The sequence below is a fragment of the Protopterus annectens genome, chromosome 1.part2 (genome assembly GCF_019279795.1).
Source record: "Protopterus annectens isolate FY-2018-M chromosome 1.part2, PAN1.0, whole genome shotgun sequence".
In the NCBI taxonomy this organism is placed as follows: Eukaryota; Metazoa; Chordata; order Ceratodontiformes; family Protopteridae; genus Protopterus; species Protopterus annectens.
In genome coordinates, this window is record NC_056727.1 from 108781001 (window position 1) to 108805386 (window position 24386).

General features: G+C 41.8%; 1 protein-coding gene across 1 annotated transcript in view; it reads right to left on the reverse strand.

Moving 5' to 3' along the window:
• PSME4 (proteasome activator subunit 4) overlaps positions 1–24386 on the reverse strand; it is a 2990260-nt gene that overhangs the window by 829381 nt on the left and 2136493 nt on the right. Inside the window, exon 33 of the mRNA XM_044055122.1 lies at positions 19198–19351. Within this exon, the coding sequence (XP_043911057.1) occupies positions 19198–19351 (154 nt within the window). The remainder of the gene's footprint in view (positions 1–19197; positions 19352–24386) is intronic.

Below are 24386 nucleotides of genomic sequence, written 5' to 3' on the forward strand. Positions count from 1 at the left end.
GAGGGGCTGTCTCAAACACACACACAGACACTCTACACTAAGAAATTAAAGATAAGTAGCCAAAAACACAAGCACACAAGCCCCTACAACACTAACTGAAAAAGGGACTGGGGTGAGGGAAAGGCCAAAGGCCTAGAACAACAATAAGAGGGGTAAGAAGGGTCGATAGAACTAAAAACTAACACAAACAATAACAATATATATAACTAAGAAAAGAAAGGGGAATTAGTACTACCTCAAAGGTAAAAATTCACTTACGTGCCTGAGCCGGTAAGAAAAGCACCTCATAGCTATAGCGGCAAACGAGATATGAGTAGTTACCGCCTAGCATTGTGGGATATAGGGGAGCCTCGAGCCGGTGGAATTAGCTCTCGAGCTTTTAGTATTGGCCGAGTCGGAGCCAAGGATCGGCTCCGAACCCATCCAGCAAGAATGAAGGCGAGATTGACAACTTAACATCAAGTGTTTTTTAAGGAATGGGACAAATTCCTTAACATTACAGACCTGAATTTTAACAAGTCGACTGATTCTTTTAACATCATCTTTAGGAAGGGGCGCAACATTAAAGATTGGTTGATAGCTCAACATAGGGAAAATAAGAAAAGCACTAAAATTAAGGGTACCTATTCTTGTGGAATGTGTTCACAATGTTCATTTATGACAAATTCACAAAAAATTTTTGTTCAAGCAAGAGAAAAAGATATTGTTGGTAAAACATACAGCAATTGTAATTCTTTCGGAGTTGTATACATTGCCTTATGTGATATCTGCTTGGCCTTCTATGTAGGTAAGACCGAGAGAAAGATAAAAAGAAGGATCTATGAACATTTGAATGATATCAAAAAGAAGAATGAACACAATGCACTATACAAACACTTGAACATTTGTCCCTTGGCAAAATACAAATTTTTCATTTTAGAAGAGGTAGCGAAAGATGAAAGAGGTGGCCTCTGGGAGACCCAGAAAGAATATAGGGAATTATTTTGGCAAATTATTTTGGAGGCAAATAAATTCCCTGGGTTAAACGATAGTATCTCCCTTGCCCCAGTTTTAAAATTAAGGGCAGCTAAATTATAACATTATTTCATTTTTACATCATTTTATTGTTTTTATATACACATATTTAATATATATATATATTTATATTTACATTTTATGGTACACTTTTAACAGCCTATTTTGAATCAAATATTTTCCAATAAGGCTGCTTTTTAGATCATATTACATGATTCTTTCCATATATTTGATCAAGGTGTTGGCATAGAATATATGTGCACATCTTTTAAGCATACATTTGCTCTATTTAACATTGATGTTATTTATTTATTTATTGTTATATGTTTCATGTCTGTGTATATATATATATATATATATATATATATATATTATCAATTGATCACATCTACATTGTATATATACATTAGTTATTGGGTCATTGTTTTATGGTTATTTATTTACATTTGTATATTCATTTATATATTTATTTATACATTTTATTTACAACATTCATTATATCATTATTATATATAATACATTATCACTACCCATTTCATATATATATATATTTTTTATACTTCATAGATCTTACTATATTTATCATTCAGGTACCAATAATTATCCAACATTCATTATTTATGAACGGAGTACAAAATTCATGATGGCTATTCAGTGTATACAAATCTTGACCACTAGATGGGAGTATTGTTGGTGAAATCTAACATCACACCATTTCATTGATAAAACATTTTTTAATGAGGATAAATGACTAATTTTTAATACAAACCAGTTGTTACTATAAATCAGGTGCAGTTATGAAGTTTTTAATTCATTCTATGACATTATTCGTTATTTCAAACGAGGTACATATATTTTTATTTTTGTGAATTACAGCATTTTATTCTGACTTTTTCAATGTTATGTATTTGTATTTTAGGCATATTCATTCATATTTATGAGCATTGTTGGATTTTCATTGGCTATTTCAAACAAAGGGTCAGCATATATATATGGTTGTTTGTCGTTGTACTTCTTGTCTGATGAAGTCTGATCTAAGTGACGGAAAACGTGTTGTTTGTTTAACGTTTAACGTATAATAAAGCTGGTTTTGGATCTCTAGTTGTCCGGTGCAGTTCGTCCTCTCACAGTGCATTTTTCGTTTATTTGTTTTATCCAAATACTATCTGAGCTGTCTATGTAGGTCTAAGGTGTGAAGAATCTTCTCAATGGTAGACTGCAGAAAAGGAAAAATGTAAGGAAGTTGAACAGACTCATGAAGGGACAAAGCATTAACCATCTTTGGTATAAAAGGAGAATTAGTACGAAGAAACAGACTGCTTCTGTCAAAAATTAAAACGAAGGAATAGCCATAACAGCCTGAAATTCAGACACTGTCTTGGCAGAAGTAAGAGTCAATAGCAGAAGAGCCTTCCATGTACAAAGCTCCAAGGAAGCTGAACTAGCAGGTTGAAAAGGAGCCTGGGTCAATTTTTCAAAGAAGGTTGAATACGCTTCCTGGGAAGCCTGACATGAATGCTGCCTTTAAGAAACTGCTTGACCTCAAACCTTGCAGCCAAAGGTGGATTCAAGGGTAGAAACTGCTGAAAGGTGGGCTTTAGCTAAAGAATATGCCAAGTCAGCACAGAGCACATCACACAAAGAAGACAGAACCAGATGAACCTTTATAGATAAGAGAGCCTGATGGAGAGAGAGGCACCATATAGACAATTTGTTTGCATTTCGACATACAAGATTTCCCTGGTAGTGAATTTCCTGGCCTCTTGCAGAACCTGGAGTAGGTCTTCAGAAAAAAGGTGCCTAAAATGGATCAAAACCCTATCACTCACAATGTCAGTTGAAAAATGGACAGGTGAGGATGGAAGAGAGATCCCTTTTCTTGTGTGAGAAGATGCACCCAGTTTGGCAACTTGTGGTGATTGCCTCTGCCCAAGAAAGAAAAAAAGGGGGAACCAATGCTATCTAGGCCAAAAGGGAGTCACCAGCAAGATTTTGGGAGAGTCCTGCCTAACCTTGTGCTTTCAAGAAAAAGGAAGGGTGCCACTTTCCATGCCAGACGACTTGGGACTCTGGAACAGAACAGATGAAGTTGTCTGTTCAGAGGAGAGGCAGAAAGATCTACTTGAGGAATACCCCACCGATGGACAATGCCCAGGAACACATCTCTGTGAAGCTCCCATTTGTGAGTCTGTGTTCTGGACATACTCAGAGTCTGTCATGAGACTGTAATCTAAGACACTATAAACCACCTGAAGAGTTACCTGATACTGGATACCTAGATGCTAGACCTGAAGAGCTACTCTGCAAAGCAGACAGGATCTTGTGCACCCCCCCCCACTTGCTGACATACATCACTGTGGCCTTGTCTATGAAGACTATGAGGGGCCGGGAATGAAAGATTTGCAGAGCCAAAAGCTGAGCCCTCATTTCTTTGATGCTTTTATGATCTGAACTCTGATGATGACTGCCAAATACCCTGACTCGAAACTCTCCTTAGCATGGAGAACATTGATATCTGTGCAGTAACAGAAACCTGGTTCAAGGCTCCCGAGAGCACCCCAGCACTACCAGGTTATACCTCATACCATGCTTTTTGGCCCCAAAACTTGGACCGAACCACAAAAGGAGGGGGAGTATCAATATTCGTCAAAGATACCCACACCTCCAGGTTGGTGGCACAGCACGAAGCATCAGAGACTATCCATGTGCAACTAATAGTGGTTAAAACTGCCTTCCAGTTTATAGTCTGCTACAGACCACCCTCCCAAACCCAGGAACCCCACTCGGCCTTCCTGAGAACACTGGAAAATATGAAGGTCTCTCCAAACACCATTATATTGGGCGACTTCAACTACCCAAACATAAACTGGGAGCACTACTCTAGCTCCAACACCCTAGCCCAAAGGTTCCTAGAATTTATAAACTCAAATGCTATGGAACAACTTGTTACCACTCCCACAAGAGGGGAAAACATACTGGACCTGATCATCACCAACATGGGGACTCTATGCTCCAGACCAGAAGTGTATCCCTCACTGGTAAGATCAGACCATAAACTAATCTCACTGGATATTCACATCCCGACTCCACCCCCTGCCCTGAAAACCACAGTGAAAAACTTCTCTAAAGCAAATTTCACACTACTCAAAACTGAGGTGGAATCCTTCAAAGCCCCCGGGCCTGTGGAAAATATGGCCCAGACCGCAGAATCCTTTATAAACGCATTCTATGAACACCTTCAGGAATGCATGGATCATGCAATCCCAAATAAAACCAAGACCCAATCCTCCAAAGGCAGACGTCCTGTCTGGTGGACCCCAGCCATAAACTATACAATAGGAGGAGGAAGCTACTACATGATAGAGCAAAATCCCAAAATGGGAAGGCATCACTGATCAGTATTAGCAAAAAACTACGGGCACTCATAAAATCATCTAAGGCCAGCTTCGAGAGAAAAATTGCACAGGACACTAAGGATAATCACAAGGCTTTCTTTAGTTATGTTAGGAACCTGGGTGGGAATTCCCAGATATGCTCAGAATTAGTCCAAAATGACAAAAAAATACACCGAACCCACAGACATTGCCAACATCCTAGCTGACAGGTTCAGCGCAAACTCCCACCAAAAGGGCAAATATCTATCCCAGCAGAGTGCTGCCCCCCAAACATCCGAGATGCTCAGGTAAGAGCTACCCTCTCCAAAGCAAAAAACACAGCATCAATGGGACCAGACGGTGTCCCAGGCTGCATCCTACATGAACTCCAAGAAGAGCTAAACCCAAACATAAAACTACTGTTCAATCTCAGCCTTACTACAGGATATGTACCCAAAGAGTGGCATACAGCAACAGTGGTCCCTCTCCACAAAGGTGGTGCCTCAACGGATCCTGGAAACTATCGCCCCATAAGCCTGACTAGCTTGGTCTGCAAAGCTATGGAAAGGATCATCATGGACCTCATAAATAAAGATACTGGGGACCTACAGACACTGGATCCTACCCAGTCCGGCTTTGTTAAGGGCAGATCCTGCCTCTTAAACCTAGTTGATTTCTTTGAAACAGTCACCAAGGCCATTGACGAGGGGAAGGTGGTCCACACAGCCTACCTGGACCTCGGGCATTATAGATAAGCTCACCAGCTTAAATATAAACCCCTATATCACTAGATGGGTTGCAAACTGGCTCAAGGACAGAACCCACATGGTTAGAATTGCTGGAGCCATGTCAGACTCCAAACCAGTTACAAGTGGCGTCCCACAAGGATCAGTCCTGGGACCTCTCTTGTTCGGTATATATTTCTCAGAGGTACAGGCCAACACGGAAGGACTGTGGCTGACCAAGTTCGCAGATGACTGCAAACTGGGCGCCATAATCGACTCTCCAGCCGACATAAGCATCCTCCAAAAGGGCCTCATAGAAACAGACAACTGGTGCCAGAGCCATGGCCTCAAGCTAAGCCAAAAGTGTATAGTCATCCCCTTTGGCAAAACAAAGTGCCCACAAATTACCACATAGGTGGTAATCCATTAAGTACAGAAGAAGTAATTAGGGACCTGGGGACCCAAGTTGATAGCAATCTCTCATTTGACAACCACGTGGCCAAAGTGGTTAGAAAAACATTTTATATAGCCCACCTAATCATGAAGGGATTCACATCTAGATCAGGGGAGGTCATCGTGCCTCTTTACTCATCCCTCATCAGGCCCATAATTGAGTACAATGCCCCTTTTGGGATGTACCTTACCAGACACCTGAAGCAACTGGAAAGACCCCAAAAGTACCTCACCGAGAGGATCAAAGGGCACAAACAGATGCCATATAAAGAAACTCCAGCTCTACTCAGTGGCATACCGCCTGCTCAGAGGCGATCTGTGCCTGACGTATAAAGCCATGTCTAACCCGGAATTAATGGACATGCTGCACCTCAGAAAATCCAAATCCCATCGAGCTACGCGCTCAAGAGACTTGAACCTCAGCACTGAAATAAATAGGACATGCTGGAGGGACAGATTCATAACCCAGAGGCTCCTTTCACTCTGGAATAAAATTCCAGTCCAGGTTAGGCAGAGTCCCTCATTGACTCTCTTCAAGGGGAATCTTGATGAGTGGATGGGAGATCATAGGTTTACCCCGGGTATCACTTCTGTGTCACTGTTAGACAGAGGCACAGTATACTAACCTCGAAAAAGGGCATAGCAAAATTCATTTAAAATGGGTGGCGAAAGCCAAACACACACTGGCTAGGCTTATAAATGCCCTAGGGCAGATAGCCTAGTATGAACCTTTAGGAGGCCAGGAGAAGTTCCCCACCTCACGTCTGAGGAATCTGTGAACAGTTCTCGAGACAGAAATGGAGCCTGAAAGGGAAGCCCTGGATTGTGAGAGTTGACAAACCTACCACTACAGCTTGAATTTGAGATAAGGAAGAAAAGGAAAGGGAAAACTCCAGGGGGTGGCAATGTTGGAGCCACACCGATTTCAGATACTACTGCAATGTCCTCATATGGAACCTGATGAGAGGGAGGATGGAAATGGTGAAGGCCATAAATCTCAGAAACCTGAGAAACTCACTGGTCATGACCAAGGACACAGGAAGAAGAGACTGGAAGAAGGCTGTCATGGACAGAACCCTGGGGACAGGAGAGATGCCAGCATGGGAAAGGTCTGAAGCCTGCAAATGAGGAAAATATGACTCAGGGAAGGTGTCACGAATTATTTCTGGAAGTGTATGGTGAACCCCAGACTGTGTAAAAGATAAATAGTAAACTGGAAAACCTGCAAACTGCTGGGAGTAGGAAGTTGAATGAGCAGATTGTCTAGGTAGGTAGGTAGGTAAAAAACTCTGTATGCTCCGAAGCCTGCAAAAAGTAATGACAGGAGAGAGGCATTTGGTGAATACTCTTGGGGCAGTAAAGAGGCCAAAAGGCAGAATAGAGAACTGAAAATGCAAGGAAGAAACAGAGAAACGTAAAAATTTCCTGAACAGAAGGTAAATGGGAATGTGAATGAAGGCATCCTTGAGATGTAGAGAAACCCTGAAGGCCAGTGGAAGAGGAGGAAACAAGGTCTGAAGGGAAAACAAGCGAAAAAAAGGAATCTTGAGAAAGGCGTTGAGCAGAGAAAGATCCAGAACTGGTTTCCATGTACCCTCCTTCTGAGGAAACAAAAACATTCTGGAGTAAAACCCTTTGCCCACCACTCGATAAAATGCAGCTACGATGCTGCTGACACCTATTCCAGGGCTGCTGCCCTTTGGGTCAGTTATGAAGCTTTATTCCCGGCTACATTCAGGCTTTGCCTGATGACATCAAGGCCAAACTTTTGGATGCTCCTCTAAATAACAAAAGTCTTTTTGGGACTGCTGCTGCTTTAAATAAACCCTGAGTAAAATCTTGCCATTCATGTTGGGGATCCTTTACAACAGCGGAATATGCTTTGTCTTCTGTTTCTTTTTGTGTGGAACATCCTCCCAAAAAACCCTCGAATGATCAGACCCCTGACATGATTCTATAATGGTGGTAGGAATTTCTTCCCTCACTAAAATCTGAGGAAATCTCCCTCAGTCCCTCAAATACTATCAGCCAAGATTCCAACTCTATGTAAAGTACAGCCATTGGAAAAGCCTCAGAGGATGTGCAAAAATTCAGATCCATACTGACCCCTGAAGGGGTTATGGTAAAGGAAACTGAAACAAGCACCAGACAGTCTTCGGGGCCTTCACTAGCCTCTAGAGATGTTTGGGGGGATGCTCGGCAGCAGCCAGATCAGACCAGACTTTTCTGGCTGCCTTCGTGGCAGACAGCTGACCCACAGTATGGGAGGATTATGCCATAGTATTCTCAGCCAACACCTTAAGTCAATGGTTCTCAAAATATATGGACAAGGAGGAGAGGCCACTACACAGGGTCTTGGGCACAGGAGCACTGTGTATGATTTTGGGAAACACCTAAAAAAAAAAATCAGTAGCTGTGATGGTCTTTATGGGGAATCTGATTCCTACACCTACACTACACATTTCTGGATGACATGAGCATAATACCAAACAGTAAGAAAGAAGAGAAGAAACCTGAATAGGGCACTTATCTGAAAAAACTGCCTGGTAACTAGTACAGCAGGGCTATCAGACTGATGTATGATAATGGTGTTCGGATTGGCGGTGAAGAAATAATGAGTGTGAGCATGTGTACATCACCTTTATGCCCTATGCCTTGTGTAGGGAGCACAAGTGTTTTGTATGGTGCCTATAAGAATTGAAGGCTTTAGCATACGGCCCTTCTACATACTCCATTAACTAAAGATCTATCAGTCTGATTAGTCTCATATGTACAGCTATGGAAAGAATAATCAAAGAAATGATTACCAGTGATACAGGTAATCTTCAGACACTGGAACCAAACCAGTTAGGTTTTGTCAAGGGCAAATCTTGCCTACTCAACCTGGTGGAGTTCTTTGAGAAAGTCAGCAAAGCAAAATGGTGCATAATGCCTACCTTTACCCAGCCAAGGCAGCTGATACAAGACCTCACTTTGGCATTGTAGACAAACTCATGAAATTAGGTAAAGACCCCTATGTTACCTGCTGGATTGCCATGTGGCTCTCAGACAGGAACAGGCAATTACAACAATTGGAACATCCACAGAGGGTTCTTACAAAAAGGATACAGGGTGTAATCATATCCTATACAGATCACCCTGTCCCTGTGCTCTTGTCTTCTTCTACGGACTGCTATGGGTAGATCTATGCCTAGTACACAAGGCATTCTTGGATCCCACTCTGATGAACCTTCTGCATACCTGAAAAACAAATACCATCAGAATTACCTGATCTAGAGACTTAAAACCTGATTGTGACATGAATAGGACATGCTGAAGGGATAGGTATGTGTCCAAGATACTGTCTCTTCTCTGGAAAAGAGTTCCTTTCATGTGAAGCAGAGCTCTTCCCTAAACCAATTCAAGCGTAACATAAAGGTCCTACCAAACACCCTAATACTGGGTGATTCCAATTACCCAAACATTAACTGGGAGAACTACTCAAGTACTAACTCCTTTGCCCAACTTTTCCTAGAATTTATAAACTCAAACGCCCTGGTTCAACTGGTCAACACTCCCACCAGAGGTGACAACATACTGGACCTGGTCATCACCAACATGGGCGACCGGTGTTCCACACCAGAGGTCAACCCCTTGCTGGTTAGATCTGACCATAAACAAATCACTTTGGATATCCATATTCCACCCCCGGACAAGAAAACCACTGTGAAAAACTTTTCAAAAGCAAACTTCACGTTGTTTAAGACCGAGGTGGAAAGTTTCAAAGCCCCCATGCTGAAGGATAGCACTGTCCAAGCTGCAAAATCCTTTACTAATGCATTCTACAGGCAGCTACAAGAATGCATGGATCGTGCAATCCCGAGCAAAACCAAGACTCACTCCTCCAAGAAAAGGAAACCAGTCTGGTGGACTCCTGCCATAAACAAGCTATACAACAGAAGGAGGAAACTAGTACAGAAAAGAGTAAAATCCCAAGAAGGGAAGACATCCCTGATCAGTATAAGCAAGAAACTACGATCCCTCATAAAATCATCCAAGGCAAGCTTTGAAAGAAAAATTGCCAAGGACTCCAAAGATAACCACAAGGCATGCTTTAGCTATGTCAAGAATCTAAGTGGCAATGCTCAGATCTGCTCAGTCAGTGCAGAATGTCACAAAATACACTGAACCGACCGATATCGCCAACATCATGGCAGACAGGTTCAATGCAAACCTCACCCCCAAAAGGGCCCATAACCATACCAGAAGAATGTAGAGTCCCTGAAATCACAGACACTCAGGTTAAAACAGCCCTCTCCAAAGCCAAAAACACAGCAACAATGGGACTGGACGGTGTCCCAGACTGCGTCCTACACAAGCTCAAAGACGAACAAACCCCTCACCTAAACACACTGTTCAAACTCAGCCACTCCACAGGCTACATACCCATAGAGTGGCGCACAGCAACGGTTATTCTGCTCCACAAAGGTGGAGCCACAACAGACCCCGGGAACTATCGCCCTTATAAGCCTGACTAGCTTGGTCTGCAAGGCTATGGAGCGCATCATCATGGAACTCATTAACAGAGACATTGGGAACCTCCAAACACTGGACCCCACCCAGTTTGGCTTTGTTAAAGGCAGATCATGCCTCCTAAGCCTGGTGGACTTCTTTGAGACAGTTACCAAGGCTATAGACGAGGGAAAGGTGGTACACACAGTCTACCTAGACCTCGCTAAGGCCTTCGACACCATTCCCCATTCTGGTATTATAGACAAGCTCACCAGCCTGAACATAAACCCCTACATCACTAGATGGGTTGCCTCACAGACAGAACCCACATGGTGAGAGTTGCGGGAGCCAACTCTAAACCGGTTACAAGTGGCATTCCTCAGGGCTCAGTCCTAGGACCCCTCCTGTTCGGCATATACTTCTCAGAGGTACAGGCAAGCACAGGAGGACTATGGCTGACCAAGTTCGCAGACTACTGTAAACTAGGGGCTATAATTAACTCTCTAGCTGACACAGACATCCTCCAAAAGAGTCTCACTGAGACGGATACCTGGTGTCAAAATCATGGCCTCAAGCTAAATGCCAAAAAAGTGCATAGTCATCCCCTTTGGAAAAAACAAAGTACCCACAAACTACCACATAGGTGGTAATCCCCTAAATACAGAAGATGTAATAAGGGATCTGGGGACCCAAGTAGATAGTAATCTCACCTTTGAATCACATTGCCAAAGTGGTTAGAAAATCCTTCTATGTGGCCCACCTAATCACAAAAGGGTTCGCATCCAGATCAAAAGAGGTCATTGTGCCCCTCTACTCATCACTCATCAGACCCATCATAGAGTACAACGCCCCATTTGGGATGTAACTTACAAGACACCTGCAACAGCTGGAAAGACCACAGAAGTACCTCACCAAGAGTATCACTGGCCTCAAACAGATGCCCTATGCAGCGCGACTGAAGAAACTCCAGTTGTACTCGGCTGCATACCACCTACTCAGAGGTGATTTTTGCTTGACATACAAGGCCATATCCAACCCAGAATTGATGGACATGCTCCACCTAAAGAAAACCTTATCCCATCGAGCCACATGCTCTAGGGATCTAAACCTCACCACAACAATAAATAGGAAGTGCTGGAGGGATAGATTCCTGTCCCAGAGACTTCCCATGCTTTGGAACAAGACCCCAATCTACATTAGGCAGAGCTCCTAGCTAACGTTCTTCAAAAGAAACCTTGACGAGTGGATGGGAAACAAAGTTTACCTCGGGGATCACTTCAGTGGCTCTGCTGGACAGAGGCACAGGGAACTAATCTAAGGTGGCGGCGAAAGCCAACACATTCTGGCTAGGCTTATAAATACCTTCGGGCAGATAGCCTAGTACCAACCTATGAACCTCTGGAAATTCTCTATGGCCTGGTATCTCTTAAACTGAAATTTATAAGCAACAGGTCACACACTAACTGTACAAATGTATATTCTTATACTTAGGAGTTTATTGAAACAAGCTGACCAAGCACTACTGTCAGATTAATTACATTTTCTTTATAACACAGATCACTGTCAGATATACTGCACTTCCTCAGCTGACTCAGATTACAAAAAATGTCCACCAAAAAGTATTTTACAGCCACTTTTGTAGTTTCAAAACTTTGTCCTTGATGAAAACATTATTTTCCAGTATTGAAGCCTTCTTTGTCTGCATCCTTATCTCAATCTAGAGAAATGAACTAAAACAAAAACATTTTAAGCACAAAAAAGACTGCTTGTAGTGAAAATTCCCTCTATACCTTTTTTATTACTGTAAGCACTTTTGTGCAAGTCCGATGCCTGCACTTCTTCAGACAAATTACATTCCCAAAACCCATCCCTTTATATACATAGTATTATTAATCAAACAATTAATTAGTATAACTTAAAGCTATAATTTAGCAAAAATTAAGTTAAAAAACAAGTACTTAAAGGCATACTCTATCAAAACCATATTTAAAATACATTTAAATACATTTAAAATACACATATATACACTCAATTATACACACTCTTTAGAAATCCACATTTCCAAGAGTACTATAAAATAACATTCATATTTTAAAACTGTTAAAAAAATATATACATATATTACATATATATATATATATATATATATATACACATTTTTATATTTCACATTTTTTTTTAGATGAAATTAATTAAATAAATAAATTTATTTTCATTGTTTCAGCTTCACAACTAAAGATCAACTATTTATGGATTGGTCATGATATTTAAATTTCTACTTATGTATGATTATTTTCACACGTATATACATATATATGCATACATACATATATTCTAAAATATATGTGTGTGTGTGTGTGTGTGTGTGTGTGTATCCTTATCTTACAGGCATGAATTCATTTATGCATCAACATCATATTTTAATTTGATTTAGTATACATAATGATAACAACACATAATACTAACTATCAATACTACTTTATCTAATGTGATGTAATGTAACACTGTTGTTATGATTACCAACCTCTGTTACCGTGAAGGAAAAACAGTTCTACCAAATTATATGTATATATTCCCTATTGCATGTTATTACTATGAAGGAAACAGTTTTAATTTCTATAATTTTATCAGTATCTATGGCCCTAATGGACAGAGGCAGCCTGTAAATGCTTGATCAACCAATCTCTAGCCTATATATACCTCCAAGAATAATCTTAAGGTTACTAAACTCATCAGATCCATCTAGGATGCATGTCTAGGCTTAGAGAGACCCCTGTGGCTGTTAGCCTCATGCATACCTACGAACAGACCCACAATTGGCTGCAATAACTTCCACAGGCATGGCCACAATTTTCTAGCTAGACAAAGGGACATGCTCATGATCCTTCTCCCAGGACTGATAACAGTGGCTCTTTCTTGCCAGACAAGGGCACTCCAACAACCACAGAGGATGTGACTAACCCCTGGTCCATGGAGGCTGTGGGATTAACACCAGTGAGACTAAAGGAAAAAGATTTGTCTGAAGAACCAGCTCTGGCCTAGCAGACTCAACTACCTGCAGCTGTGGCAAAGTTTATTTAACAATTTTTTTTCCTGGAAGAAGGTAGAACTGAAAAATAGGTAGACTGCTGAATAGTTAAGCCAGAAAAGGTACTTGATCCCACAGGAAGCCTGGCAGCAATAGTTGGTTAAACAAGTAAGTTGTTAAAAAAGTAACTTTTTTTTCCTTTTTAAAATACAGTAAAAATTACTTTAAACTCTTACCCCGTACCCAAAAAGTAAAACAAGTAATGCTCCCTTTAAAACCACCACATGACAGTCATTAAAAACACTTTCTCCCAAAGTAAGTAATTATGTTTTATAGAAAAAGTAGATTTTCTATAAAAAAACGTAAAGTGGAAGTTTTTTTTTCCACAAAGAGAACTTTATTTGTCCAGCAATGATACAGCAATAGCCAAATGTTGATATCAGAAAACCTACAGGAGTACTCTCTTTCAGCAGCAGGAACGCTCTGAAGGGATTGGTGCCCAACCCTGACTTAGCCTGACTTAGTTTGATGTTTAAGTCATTGTGTTTGCCTTCTAGTGGTTTGGGACCTGTCTTCTCTTCCTTTCTGCATTGTAGTGCCCCCATTGGCGAGGTTTGTAAGGGATTTGTGCTTGTCCTCTGCCCCTTGGGCACCTGTATTTACCCCTCTGTGGCCTGTCAGAAGCTGGAAAGGACCAGTTGTTTGTTGGCCAATTTCTGCTGAAGTGTAGGGGCTGTACCTGTAAGAAATCTTTGACCGTCTGCATAGATTTTGCCTTATCCTCCATTTTCTTTAAAACCTCCTCTGCTTTAACCCCAAATAAAACATCCTGCTGTAAGGGCGCATCCAGTAACTTTGCTTTAACATGATCAGGCAGAGATTGTTCCTTTAACCAAGCATGCCTACGTATAACAGACCCAGTAACAGCTGCTCTGGAGGAAGCTTCCAAGGCATCAAAACCACACTGCAAAGTATGTTTGCCCACCTGTTCAGCTGCATGCAACAGATCTTGCATTTCCTTGAGTTCAGACTGTTGAGGCAGCAGGCCCATCTTTTGTTTTATTTGAGACATAAGGAATTGCTGGTATTTAAGCATGTGAAATTGACAATTTAGTGTTCTCATAGCTAAAATAGTAGAGGTGTAAACCTTCTTCCCCCACCTGTCTAGTGCTCTGGAGTCCCTTTCCGAAGGTACAGGATTTTTAGCCATAGAAGCCTTAGCCCCTTTGGGACCCTGGGAGATTGTCTCTGGATCAGCAGCAGGGCTTTTGTAAAGGAATTTGTGAGAATCAGGCACTCTCTATAGTATCTATCTGGTTTGGCTGGAGCAGGAGGCAGAGAATCTGGATTTAAACTAGATTCTAAGAAAACATCATCTACTATGTCCAAAACAGGGGGGATAGCAAGAGGTCTGGGCTGGGGAAGTAAAAGAAACTCCCAGAGCCTTTTCTTTGAGTAAGAGTAGTCCTGACCCTCACAGTGGAAAAGTTCCCTCATGGTGTGTAAGGTTTCCCCAAAGGAGTAATCTTCAGGGGGAGAAGCTGAGGGAATTGAGTCTTCAGCATCAGAATCTTCATAAGGCGGAAAGGAGTAATCCTGTTCCTCAGAGGAGCCTGAGGAAACAGACACCTGATCAGAGGAGGCATAATCCTCCTCTTGTCTAGGCCTTTTGTCGGGGGGGGGGTTGGGAACCCCTGATCAAAGAAATCAAATCTTCAGCCATTTTAAGCATCTGTTTCTTAGGCATAGGGCCTTGACCTGGAGACTGAAGTGTAGGCCTTTTTGGTTTTAGAGGAGTCTTAAGCTTAGCATAAGATTTTATGGTGAGGGTAGTTGGTCTGAAGACACCTTCAGAAACCGAAGGTGTTTCTGCAGCACCGACTTCCCCTACTGCGATGTCGTCGGTTGGGCCTAAGGAAAAAGGCTGTGTCAGCCTAGAAATCTCTGCTGGGGGATCCGATGCGGCCTGGGGATCCAATTCAGCGGTAGCCAGGGGCTACGTAGGCACCTCACTGAAAACCGGAGAACCGGTGACCGGGCCAACCGAGGCTTCAGATTCTGGCTTGGATCTAGGCTGCCTGTCCCTATCCTAGCGTTTTTTATGCATGCCGGTAGTCGGTTGCTCCGACGGCATAGTATAATTAAATTTTCTACCGAAGTAATGTCGTGCGAAATGAAAGCAACGCTTTATAGTTCGCTTATTGAACCTAGCACAAAACCGACAACCAGTGACGTTGTGGTCTGGGCCTAGGCAAGGTATAGAAAAAGAATGAAAATCCTTATGAGGTATTTGCTTCCCACAAGAAATGCAATTGTTAACTTTTTCTGACATCGGACTGAGGCAAGAAAAGGTTCTAGCAGTACTTAGCTTTGAAGACTTCAGACTGAAACTCGATTCGAAAATCTCAGGTGTCGGCCAACCGGCACTTGCAAACTGCTTCTGCTTCGGGCACTGCGCAGCAAGAAAGACTGGAGAAAAAGGCGTTGGATGCCTCTGATATACCCCTGGCGCTCTGACGTCAGGGAAGATGTGACTGCAACTGACACCGGACCAAGACTTTGGAATTCTGGCCGACTGCGGGAGCGCCTGACGGCAGGATAACCCAAGTGTGATGACTGCAGCAGGGTAACACGATGAACATCTGCCAGGGTTGCCAGCATGCACATTCAGGATAATCTCCTGGGCATTGCACATGAAGTGGCAGTTGATGGAGTGGTACCCTTTGTGGTTAACATAGATTGACCCTGCTCACCAGATGGTGCCTTGATGTGCACTTGTGTGCAATCCATGGCACCCAGTACTTCAGGGTAGTGTGCTACATGGTGGAAGTGTTGCATATTGCTGGCCCTCACCTCAGGGGTAAGGGGAAAAGATATGTACTCACTGACATGTGGAAGCATAGCATCCAGGACTTGGTGGAGTATCCTGGATGCAGATGACTGTGACACCCCCATCATGTCCCCAGTTGGTCTTTGAAAAGTACCTGTAGCTAGTATCCTAAGAGCTACACATACCTTTGTCTCCACTGGGTTGAGTTCCCCAATGTTAGCTCTGGCTCTGAGTTGAGGGCAGCAGAGTTCAGTGAGTTCCAGTGTCCACCCGGTAGCACTCTACAACCTCCAGCTCATGTAGCTCCGAAAAGGTTACCCTGGGCCTGAACACACTTCTTCTCGGCCTAGGCCTACTGACAGCAGCACCAGCAGCAGTGACTTCAGCATCTAGCACATACAGATGTAGCAGACCTGCAACAGCCCCTAGCAATATCTCCGTTAAAATTCCCAAGTCTCTACTCCATTAGCCCAGAGTACTGAGGGAAAATCAGAATGTAGGGTGTATGCATATTTTATACAGTTCTGCTTTAGATCCACCATGTGGGATTAGCTAATTATGATGCAGTTCACCTGCCCAGGATATAATTAACATTATTTAAAAGTCCGACACTTTAGTGCACGGTGCACCGCTATGCACTGCGGCACTTAGCGCAGCTTATACAAAAGTCAAAAATGTTTATTGAAGATATCTGGTTTTAATTAATTGCTACCTATGTCATCAGTGTCACGTGGGTAGTCTGTCCACATAAACACGTGTGCTGGGAACAAAAAATCCTAAGAATAATAAGACACACCCCCCTGATGCCATCCACATCCTCTGGGAATATCAACATCGTGTAGGAGCCTACACAAACTGGATATGCAGACACGTTTGCTTCTTTTAGCAAGTCAGTAAATCCACCTCTTTCCATACATATCCATGCTGACAGCCTAGATACTACACGGTTCATAGCCATGTGAGCTTAGAAACAGCAGTATGCACTGTTGTACAGACCCGATGCAAAGTCCTACAGTGTATTTATGAAAACCATATTAGAAATTTATTTATTTTTTTTACTTCTGTTAAGCATGTATGGGCACTACGGCACATAGTGCAAACATGTTGAAATTAAAAAAATTATTATTCATTTTACATATTCTCTTCCTTTTTTAGACATGCACAATTTACCTGTTGCACATATGTGTATGTGATCTAACATTGTGGACTTTTACATTCTGTTATGTCTGTACAGACTCCTGTGCGACACTGACACAGAGTCTACACAGATGCCTTTCTGCTTGTTGGATCACTCCACCTGGGTCATTTGCATAAGATTCAACTGCTTATGAGGTAATTTGCATTCCATGGAACTTGCCCTGTTTGTGCATGCTTGCTCGCTGCTAAGCGACACCTACCAAATCTAAAATTGTTTGTGCTCATGTACACATCACCAAAATAAAAAAATCATGAAAGCTTTGCTGAATTCCCACCTCGGTCTTAAAATATCTGTGTTAAAGTGTTCACCTCTTCACCAAATTCTGAATCATTAGAAATCAGACGTGACAATCTAATGCACTGAGTTTCAACCACACTTCTTTTTTGTTCACAAGGGTTGGTAACTGTTAAAGTGCAATAAACTGTTACAGTATGTCTCTTTCCTATAAATTGTTGAAGAAAAACACCCAGTCTCAACATCTTTAGAAATTTTAACATCCAAGAAATCAATTTCCTTCGTGTTTAAATGTCGTTTAAAAGTTAGAAATGTAGTATAGTTGATATAACTCAAAAATTCACTGATACGGTGAGAATTATCTACCCATAAAATAAATACATTTTCCAAAACTTTCAGGTAAACCCTTGAAGTTATCAGCAAAAGAAGAGGAAAGAACAAACTGTTTCTCCCACTACAACAAAATATTTGCAAAAACTGGGGCTGCTGACACCACCATAGCTACCCCAGTAACCTGTCTAAAGTACTAGGACTCAAAAAACACAAGGTTTTTGCCAATACAATGTCCATGGCTTCCACCAGAAAATTGATAGCAGTGGAAGACATTTTGGTATCACTTGTCAAAACTTCAAGAAACCATTGTAGTCCCTCCTGATGTGGAATTACTAAAAACAAATCCTTCACATAAATACCCATAAATATAGCACCTTTGTCAAACTGTATCCTTAAGAACATAAGGTTTATCATCAAAAAAAGTTTTTAAAGTGTAAACATACTTGGCCAAAGGCTTGGTTTTAGAACCTCCCACTGCCACAATTAGATGAAGCGGAGGATCTTCTACTTATTAATGGACTTTTGGAAGGAATGCAAAAAATATTTGGTATAACAGGTTTGTCAACCCTCAAAAATTCCAAAGTCTCATTAATCAACTCAAGTAAGTGTGTATATGTGTGCGTGTGTGTGTATTTAGAAGACAGTGCTTTTTCAATCTATACACTAACGAATCACACTCAAAACTATTTTATACCAGCTGAGATGAATAAGGTTTTTTATAAATGATTATTTTATGCCACCTCTGTAGCACAGAGGGTTACAGCTCTGACTGTAGCTCAGACAACTTAAGTAAACTCGGAGCTGAAGAAGTAAGCTTAGGGAAGGGGGTCAAAAGCTGATTTTACTCCCCCACTCTGGAGGAGTCAGCAGCCACAAAGACTGACACACAGCGGAGGCTGGGTATAACACAAGCAGCATGACTAACAGGGACAAACACATGCATAGAAGCACACACTTCAAATGGTGCAGCTTTCTATGAGATCTGCTCATCCTGAACACTGCAGGGTAACAGGATTATGTTAAACAGAAAAAAACTGACAGCAACTTGGAAGATGGCCACATCCCGTTGTCTGGAGATTTTATGAGAGAAAGCTGATGATAGGCAAACACAAGGGGAAGAAGACTTGGGAAAAAATCTTTTTATAATAAATAAGCTCAAACGTCTAGGAATTAATGGTGGGAGGGGACTGGAAAGGAAGCCTTCATCAGCACTGGCTGAAGTCATTCAAAGATATCACTAAAGGAAAACTGCCCTGAAGTCCAATCTGTAGACAAAAGGAAAAATTTAACACTGGATGTCAAATGAATGTTCATTCCTTACAGTAAATCCATTGAGTGTCATTACACCAAAAATCCTTCTAAGCAGTATCAACAGATCCCCAAATAACTTAACAATGGTTACTGTTACAAAAAAAAAATATATATATATATATATATATGTATATGTATACAGATATACACACACACACACACACACACACTCACACACATAAATACATATGTATTAGAGAACTTACCGAGGCCATGTGTAGTATCCCCAGTGTGTTTTTTCAACAAAGGGACAGTTCTCCCAGGCTTCTTTGGTCTTTGGTAAACAGCTGCTGTCATACTGTAGCCACTGATTATCAGGCCTGTCTCCTATGGTGAGACTAGTAGGCTTTCTACAGCCACCTATTCAAACAGCACAAAACAAAATTAAACCTCTGAAAACAAACCATGTAATGTTTAATCATGGAAACAGCAGAGAGCTCAAAAACAATTCTATAAATGGAAAAAAGCACTGCATTCACTGGTATGGAATAAAGGGTAGAAAGTACAGCAGTTCAAGTACACTTACTATAACAGTAGATGTTCAAGTAGATCATTGCTGCAGTAGCCTAAGCCACATGGATTATATCCTGCACAGACTGAAACTGTTGTCCAGCTTCCAAAGCTTTGGGGCACCTTCCACATGGCCAGACTGTTAATGGCTTGTGTAGACAAGGATGTAAAAACAGTGGGCTTGGGGCCAAGCCATTCAGAGCTTTCATGCCAACTAAAGAAGGGAAGCTAGATACCTGAAATAGGTTAATGCTAGGTACATAAAAATCAATATCTTCACCCTGGCAAATCTAAATTATACAAAAATAATGGGGGGGTGGAGGCAGGGATCGGGTACTGTCATGTTAAAGTTTATTTGCACAACAGTACTACGTTCACAGTTAGATTACTCCAGCAGTAGCCTAGGTTTTACGAGTAGAATAATAAAGTTTAGAAGTGGGAAATGTTAGGAGTCCAGGAACCCTTAGAGAATGGCCCTAGCATGCCTCTAGAATACTTTAAGTCCATCCCTTTCCTAAAAGCTATGGAAGAAGCCATGGCCCTAGACGAATGTGCTTTGATTCTGCCTAGGACTGACTTGTTATGGAGAGGAATAACAAAAGAAAATACCATGGGACAACTATTTGGAAATCTTCTAATTTGACAATGGTTGTCCTTTTTTTTCCTTACTTTCATAAGAAATGAAAAACTGATCATAATTTCTGGAGGTTTTAGTTATGCCCATATAGTATTCAACAGTTGTTTTTGGACATCCAGAGTTTGAGCTATCCTTTTTGTCTCATTTTTAGGCTCTAGAAAGAAGACAGGGATATTGCTAGCTTGGTTCAAAGTAAACTCAGATACAACTTTAGGTATAAATGAAAGACTTTTTCTCAAAAAAACCCTTTGTAGAAAATGAGACTTACAACAGCAGCATGCAACTCAGACAATCTTGCAGAGATCACAGCAATAAGCAGCACAGTTTTTCCTGCTCAGAATCTAAACTTCAGATCAGCTTGATAAGCTGGTCAAACAGAGCAAGTGTTAATTTTTCCAAAACAAAATTAAGAACCCAAGAGAAGCACCTGCTTTCTAGGCAGACAATTATGCAGAACTCCTTTCAAAAACAGCTTGACATGAGAGTGCACTGAAATACAGGGATCCATTGGGAGATGTGCAGAAGTGGATGAAAGATGAACCATTAGACAGTAGAATAAGAAATGCCAGATGCTAACTCTCACAAATAATGTAGAACCACAGAAATGTTAGCCTTAAAAGGAACTAGATTCTTAATGTGGTGCCAACTAGAATTTTTTTCCTTCTGCTAATATATGATTTCCTGGTAGCAGGTTTCTTTGCCTTCTTTAACACCTGCTGCACATCCTGAGAAAATAGGTGCATAAAATGTATTAACATTTTATCATCCAGACATTCGCTTGAAGTTGTTTCATGTCGGGTGCATTAAACAACCTCTGTCTTATGCGAGTAGGTACAGTCTGTAAGAAAGCTTCTGGTAAGTGCCCTTGGCCGTTTCCAAATTAAAGGAGGAAAGTACAGTTGTGTACCTACCATAAATGTAGATGTTTGAGTGTATTCACTGTTGCAGTCATTACTCTTGGGTTATCCTGCTGGCAGGTTACCCGCAGTCGGCCTGAATTCCAAAGTCTAGGTCCAGCGTCGATTGCTGTCGCCTCTTCCCTGACGTCAGTGCACCAGGGGTATAAAAGATGCAGCCGATGCCATTTTCTTCAGTTTTTCTTGCCCCAGATGCCCCCAAAATGGTAGGCTAAAAAATTATGCCAATAATTATGCATGCAGTAAAATAAACATTTCCTTCATCTACAAGCAAATACACCACATAGGTTGTATAAGATAGAGAAATATAGTTAAGTCCCAGCAAAGAAAAGGGGGATGGTGGGTGGGTAACCTGGACTGCAACAGTGAATACAATTGAGCATCTACATTTATGGTAGGTACACAACTGTACTATGTTCATCGTGTTTCAATGTTGCAGTCATTACTCTTGGGTTGAATCCCCCAAAGCTGAGGTTGGGTGGCTGGGGCTAAATAGGATTAGGAGAGGCTATAAGGCCTTGCAGAACTGCAGTGGCGAAGCCTGCTCTGGATTTAGAGTAGAGAGGTAAATGGTAGTGCTTTGTAAAGGTGTGCACTGAACTCCAAGTTGCAGCCTCTGAAATGTCTTTGGTTGGTACTCCTCTGAGAAAGGCTGATGAAGTGGCTGCTGCCCTGGTAGAATGAGGCCTAATGCCCTTGGGCACTGATTTGCCATGTTGTGAGTAGTAGAAATGAATGCAGTGGCCTATCCATTTTGAAATAGTCTGTTTTGAGATAGGCTTTCCTTGAGATCCTGCAGCATATGCCACTAAAAGTTGCTCAGTTTTTCTGAAAGCTTTAGTTCTGTCCAAGTAGAAGCGTAGTTGTCTGTGTTATGTCCAAGGAATGCAGAAGTCTCTCACCCTTATTCTGTAGGTTTGGATAAAAGGTAGGCAAATGAATGGTTTGGTTAAGTGCCACACTGGACACTACCTTAGGCATAAATGTTGGGTTCATCCTTAGAGAAACCCTGTCTGGATGGAAAATGAAAGGTTCCACAGCCACGAGTGCCTGTAGCTCTGAAACTCGTCTTGCAGAGGTTATTGCTAGGAGCAGAGCTGTTTTCCAAGATAAAAACTTTATATCAGTTGTATTGGCTGGCTCAAAAGGCAGCAGTGTGAGTTTTTCCAAGACATAATTGAGGTCCCATGCAGGTACTGGGGCTCTCCTTGGAGGTCTTATGTTTTTGGCCCCTCTGAGGTACTGCCTTAGCAATGGATGGGAGAAAATAGGAGGTTCTGTATTGTACTGAGCTGAAATGGCAGAGGCATGAATTTTAATTGATGAAAAGGATAGGCCTTTGTCCAGCATCTCAGTTAGGTATTGTAAAATCTGAGGAATATTTGGTACAGATGTGTCAATTCTTTGTGCCTGGTTCCAAGCACAGAATCTTTTCCATTTTTCTGCATAAGATTTTTTGGTACTGGGCCTCCTGGCCTCCAAAATAACATCCATCACTGCTTTAGAGAGAGGTGTGTTTTGAATGATTACATTATCTGCCATGCTGCCAGATTTAGGGTCCTGAGTTGGTTGTGCAGAATCTGATTATTTCGCTGGATCAGTAAGTGAGGAATTAGAGGCAATGTCCAAGCAGGGCCTTGAGACAAACTTTTTAGGATTGGGTACCAGTGCTGGCGTGGCCAGTCTGAGGCAATCAGAATCTTTCTTGGCTTCTCTTGTCTGACCTTTAGGAGTACCTTGGGGAGGAGAGGCAGAGGAGGAAAGGCATATACTGTTAGACTTTTCCAGCTGAATGACAGGGCATCCACTTTCAATGCTTGCTTGTGATAAGTCATTGTGCAGAATTTCTGTAGTTGGCAGTTGTGAGGGGAGACAAATAGATCTATGTCTGGGCATCCCCATTCCTTTGTTATCATGCTGAAGACTTGTGGATCCAGTTTCCACTCATGGGGACCCGTGAGGTTTTTGCTTAGTTCATCTGTCAGAGTATTGTTCTTTCCTGGCAGGAATTGTGCTTGCAGGTGTACTTGATAAGTCAATGCTGTGTCCCACAAAGTCATGGCTTGTCTGCAGAGAGGGTAGGAATGTGTGCCTCCCTGCTTGTTTATGTACCACATGACTGTAGTATTGTCCGTCCTTATCAGTAGTTGTCCTGGATGGAGTAGATCCTTGAAAGCTGTCAGGGCATTCTAAAAAGCTAACATCTCTTTTTGATTGATATGTAGATGCATTTGGCTTGTGAACCATGTGCCCTGAATACATTTTCCTGCCATGTGTGCTCCCCAGGCATAATCTGATGCATCTGTTGTTATTGACTGCCTGGCTGTGGTAGAGCGAATGGCTGTCCCTTGTTGAGGTGACAGGCATGTGCCCACCATTGAAACTCCTGTTGCAGGCAAGGAATGAGGGTAATTAATGCTTCCAGGCTTTGACAATGTTGAGTCCAGACACTTTTTAGGTACCATTGAAGTTTCCTCATATGCAGTCTGGCATATGGAATTAGCAGAATGCAGGATGCTATGAAGCCCAAAGCCTGCAGAATTTTTCTTACAAATAACTGTGTCTTTGCTGCCAACATTTTGAAGTAAGAAGTTAGTTGCCTTTGTTTGTCTGGCGTGAGATAAGCCATCTGGGCAGTTGTATTTAAGCTTGCACCCAGGAATATTATCTCTTGAGAGGGTACTAGTTTTGATTTCTTTTTGTTTACTGTGTACCCTAGGCAAATTAATAATCTCTCTACGAATGCCAGATGCTTTAGTAGAGTGTCCTTGTTCTCTGCTTGTATAAGGCAGTCATCCAAGTAAGGATATATTTGAATTCCTCTTTGTCTGCAAAATGCAATTACTGGTGCCAGGCATTTTGTGAAGACCCTGGGCACAGTAGATAAGCCAAAGGGCAGTGCAGAGAATTGGTAGTGCACTGAGCCAGCTATGAATCTGAGGTATCTTCTGCAAGACTGTCTGACTGGGATATGAAGGTATGCCTCTTTTAGGTCCAAAGTTACAAGCCAAGCATTCTTGCCCAGCATGGGCAGAAGCTGCTGCAGAGTTAACATTTTGAATTTTGGAACGTCCAGAAATGTGTTTAGAAAAGACAGGTCCAGTATTGGTCTCCAGGCTTTGTCCTTTCTGGGTACCAAGAAAAGTCTTGAGCAAAATTCTTGTCCCTGCTCTTGCTGTGGTACTTGCTGAATGGCCCTCATGTTCATAAGGGACGAAATTTGTTTTTGTGCCTCTGCCCATTGATTGTGCGGCAGGTTTGGCATACCTTTTGCCTTTGGCAGGGTGTGAAAGTAGAACCTGTAGACCTGGGACACTATATTCAATACCCA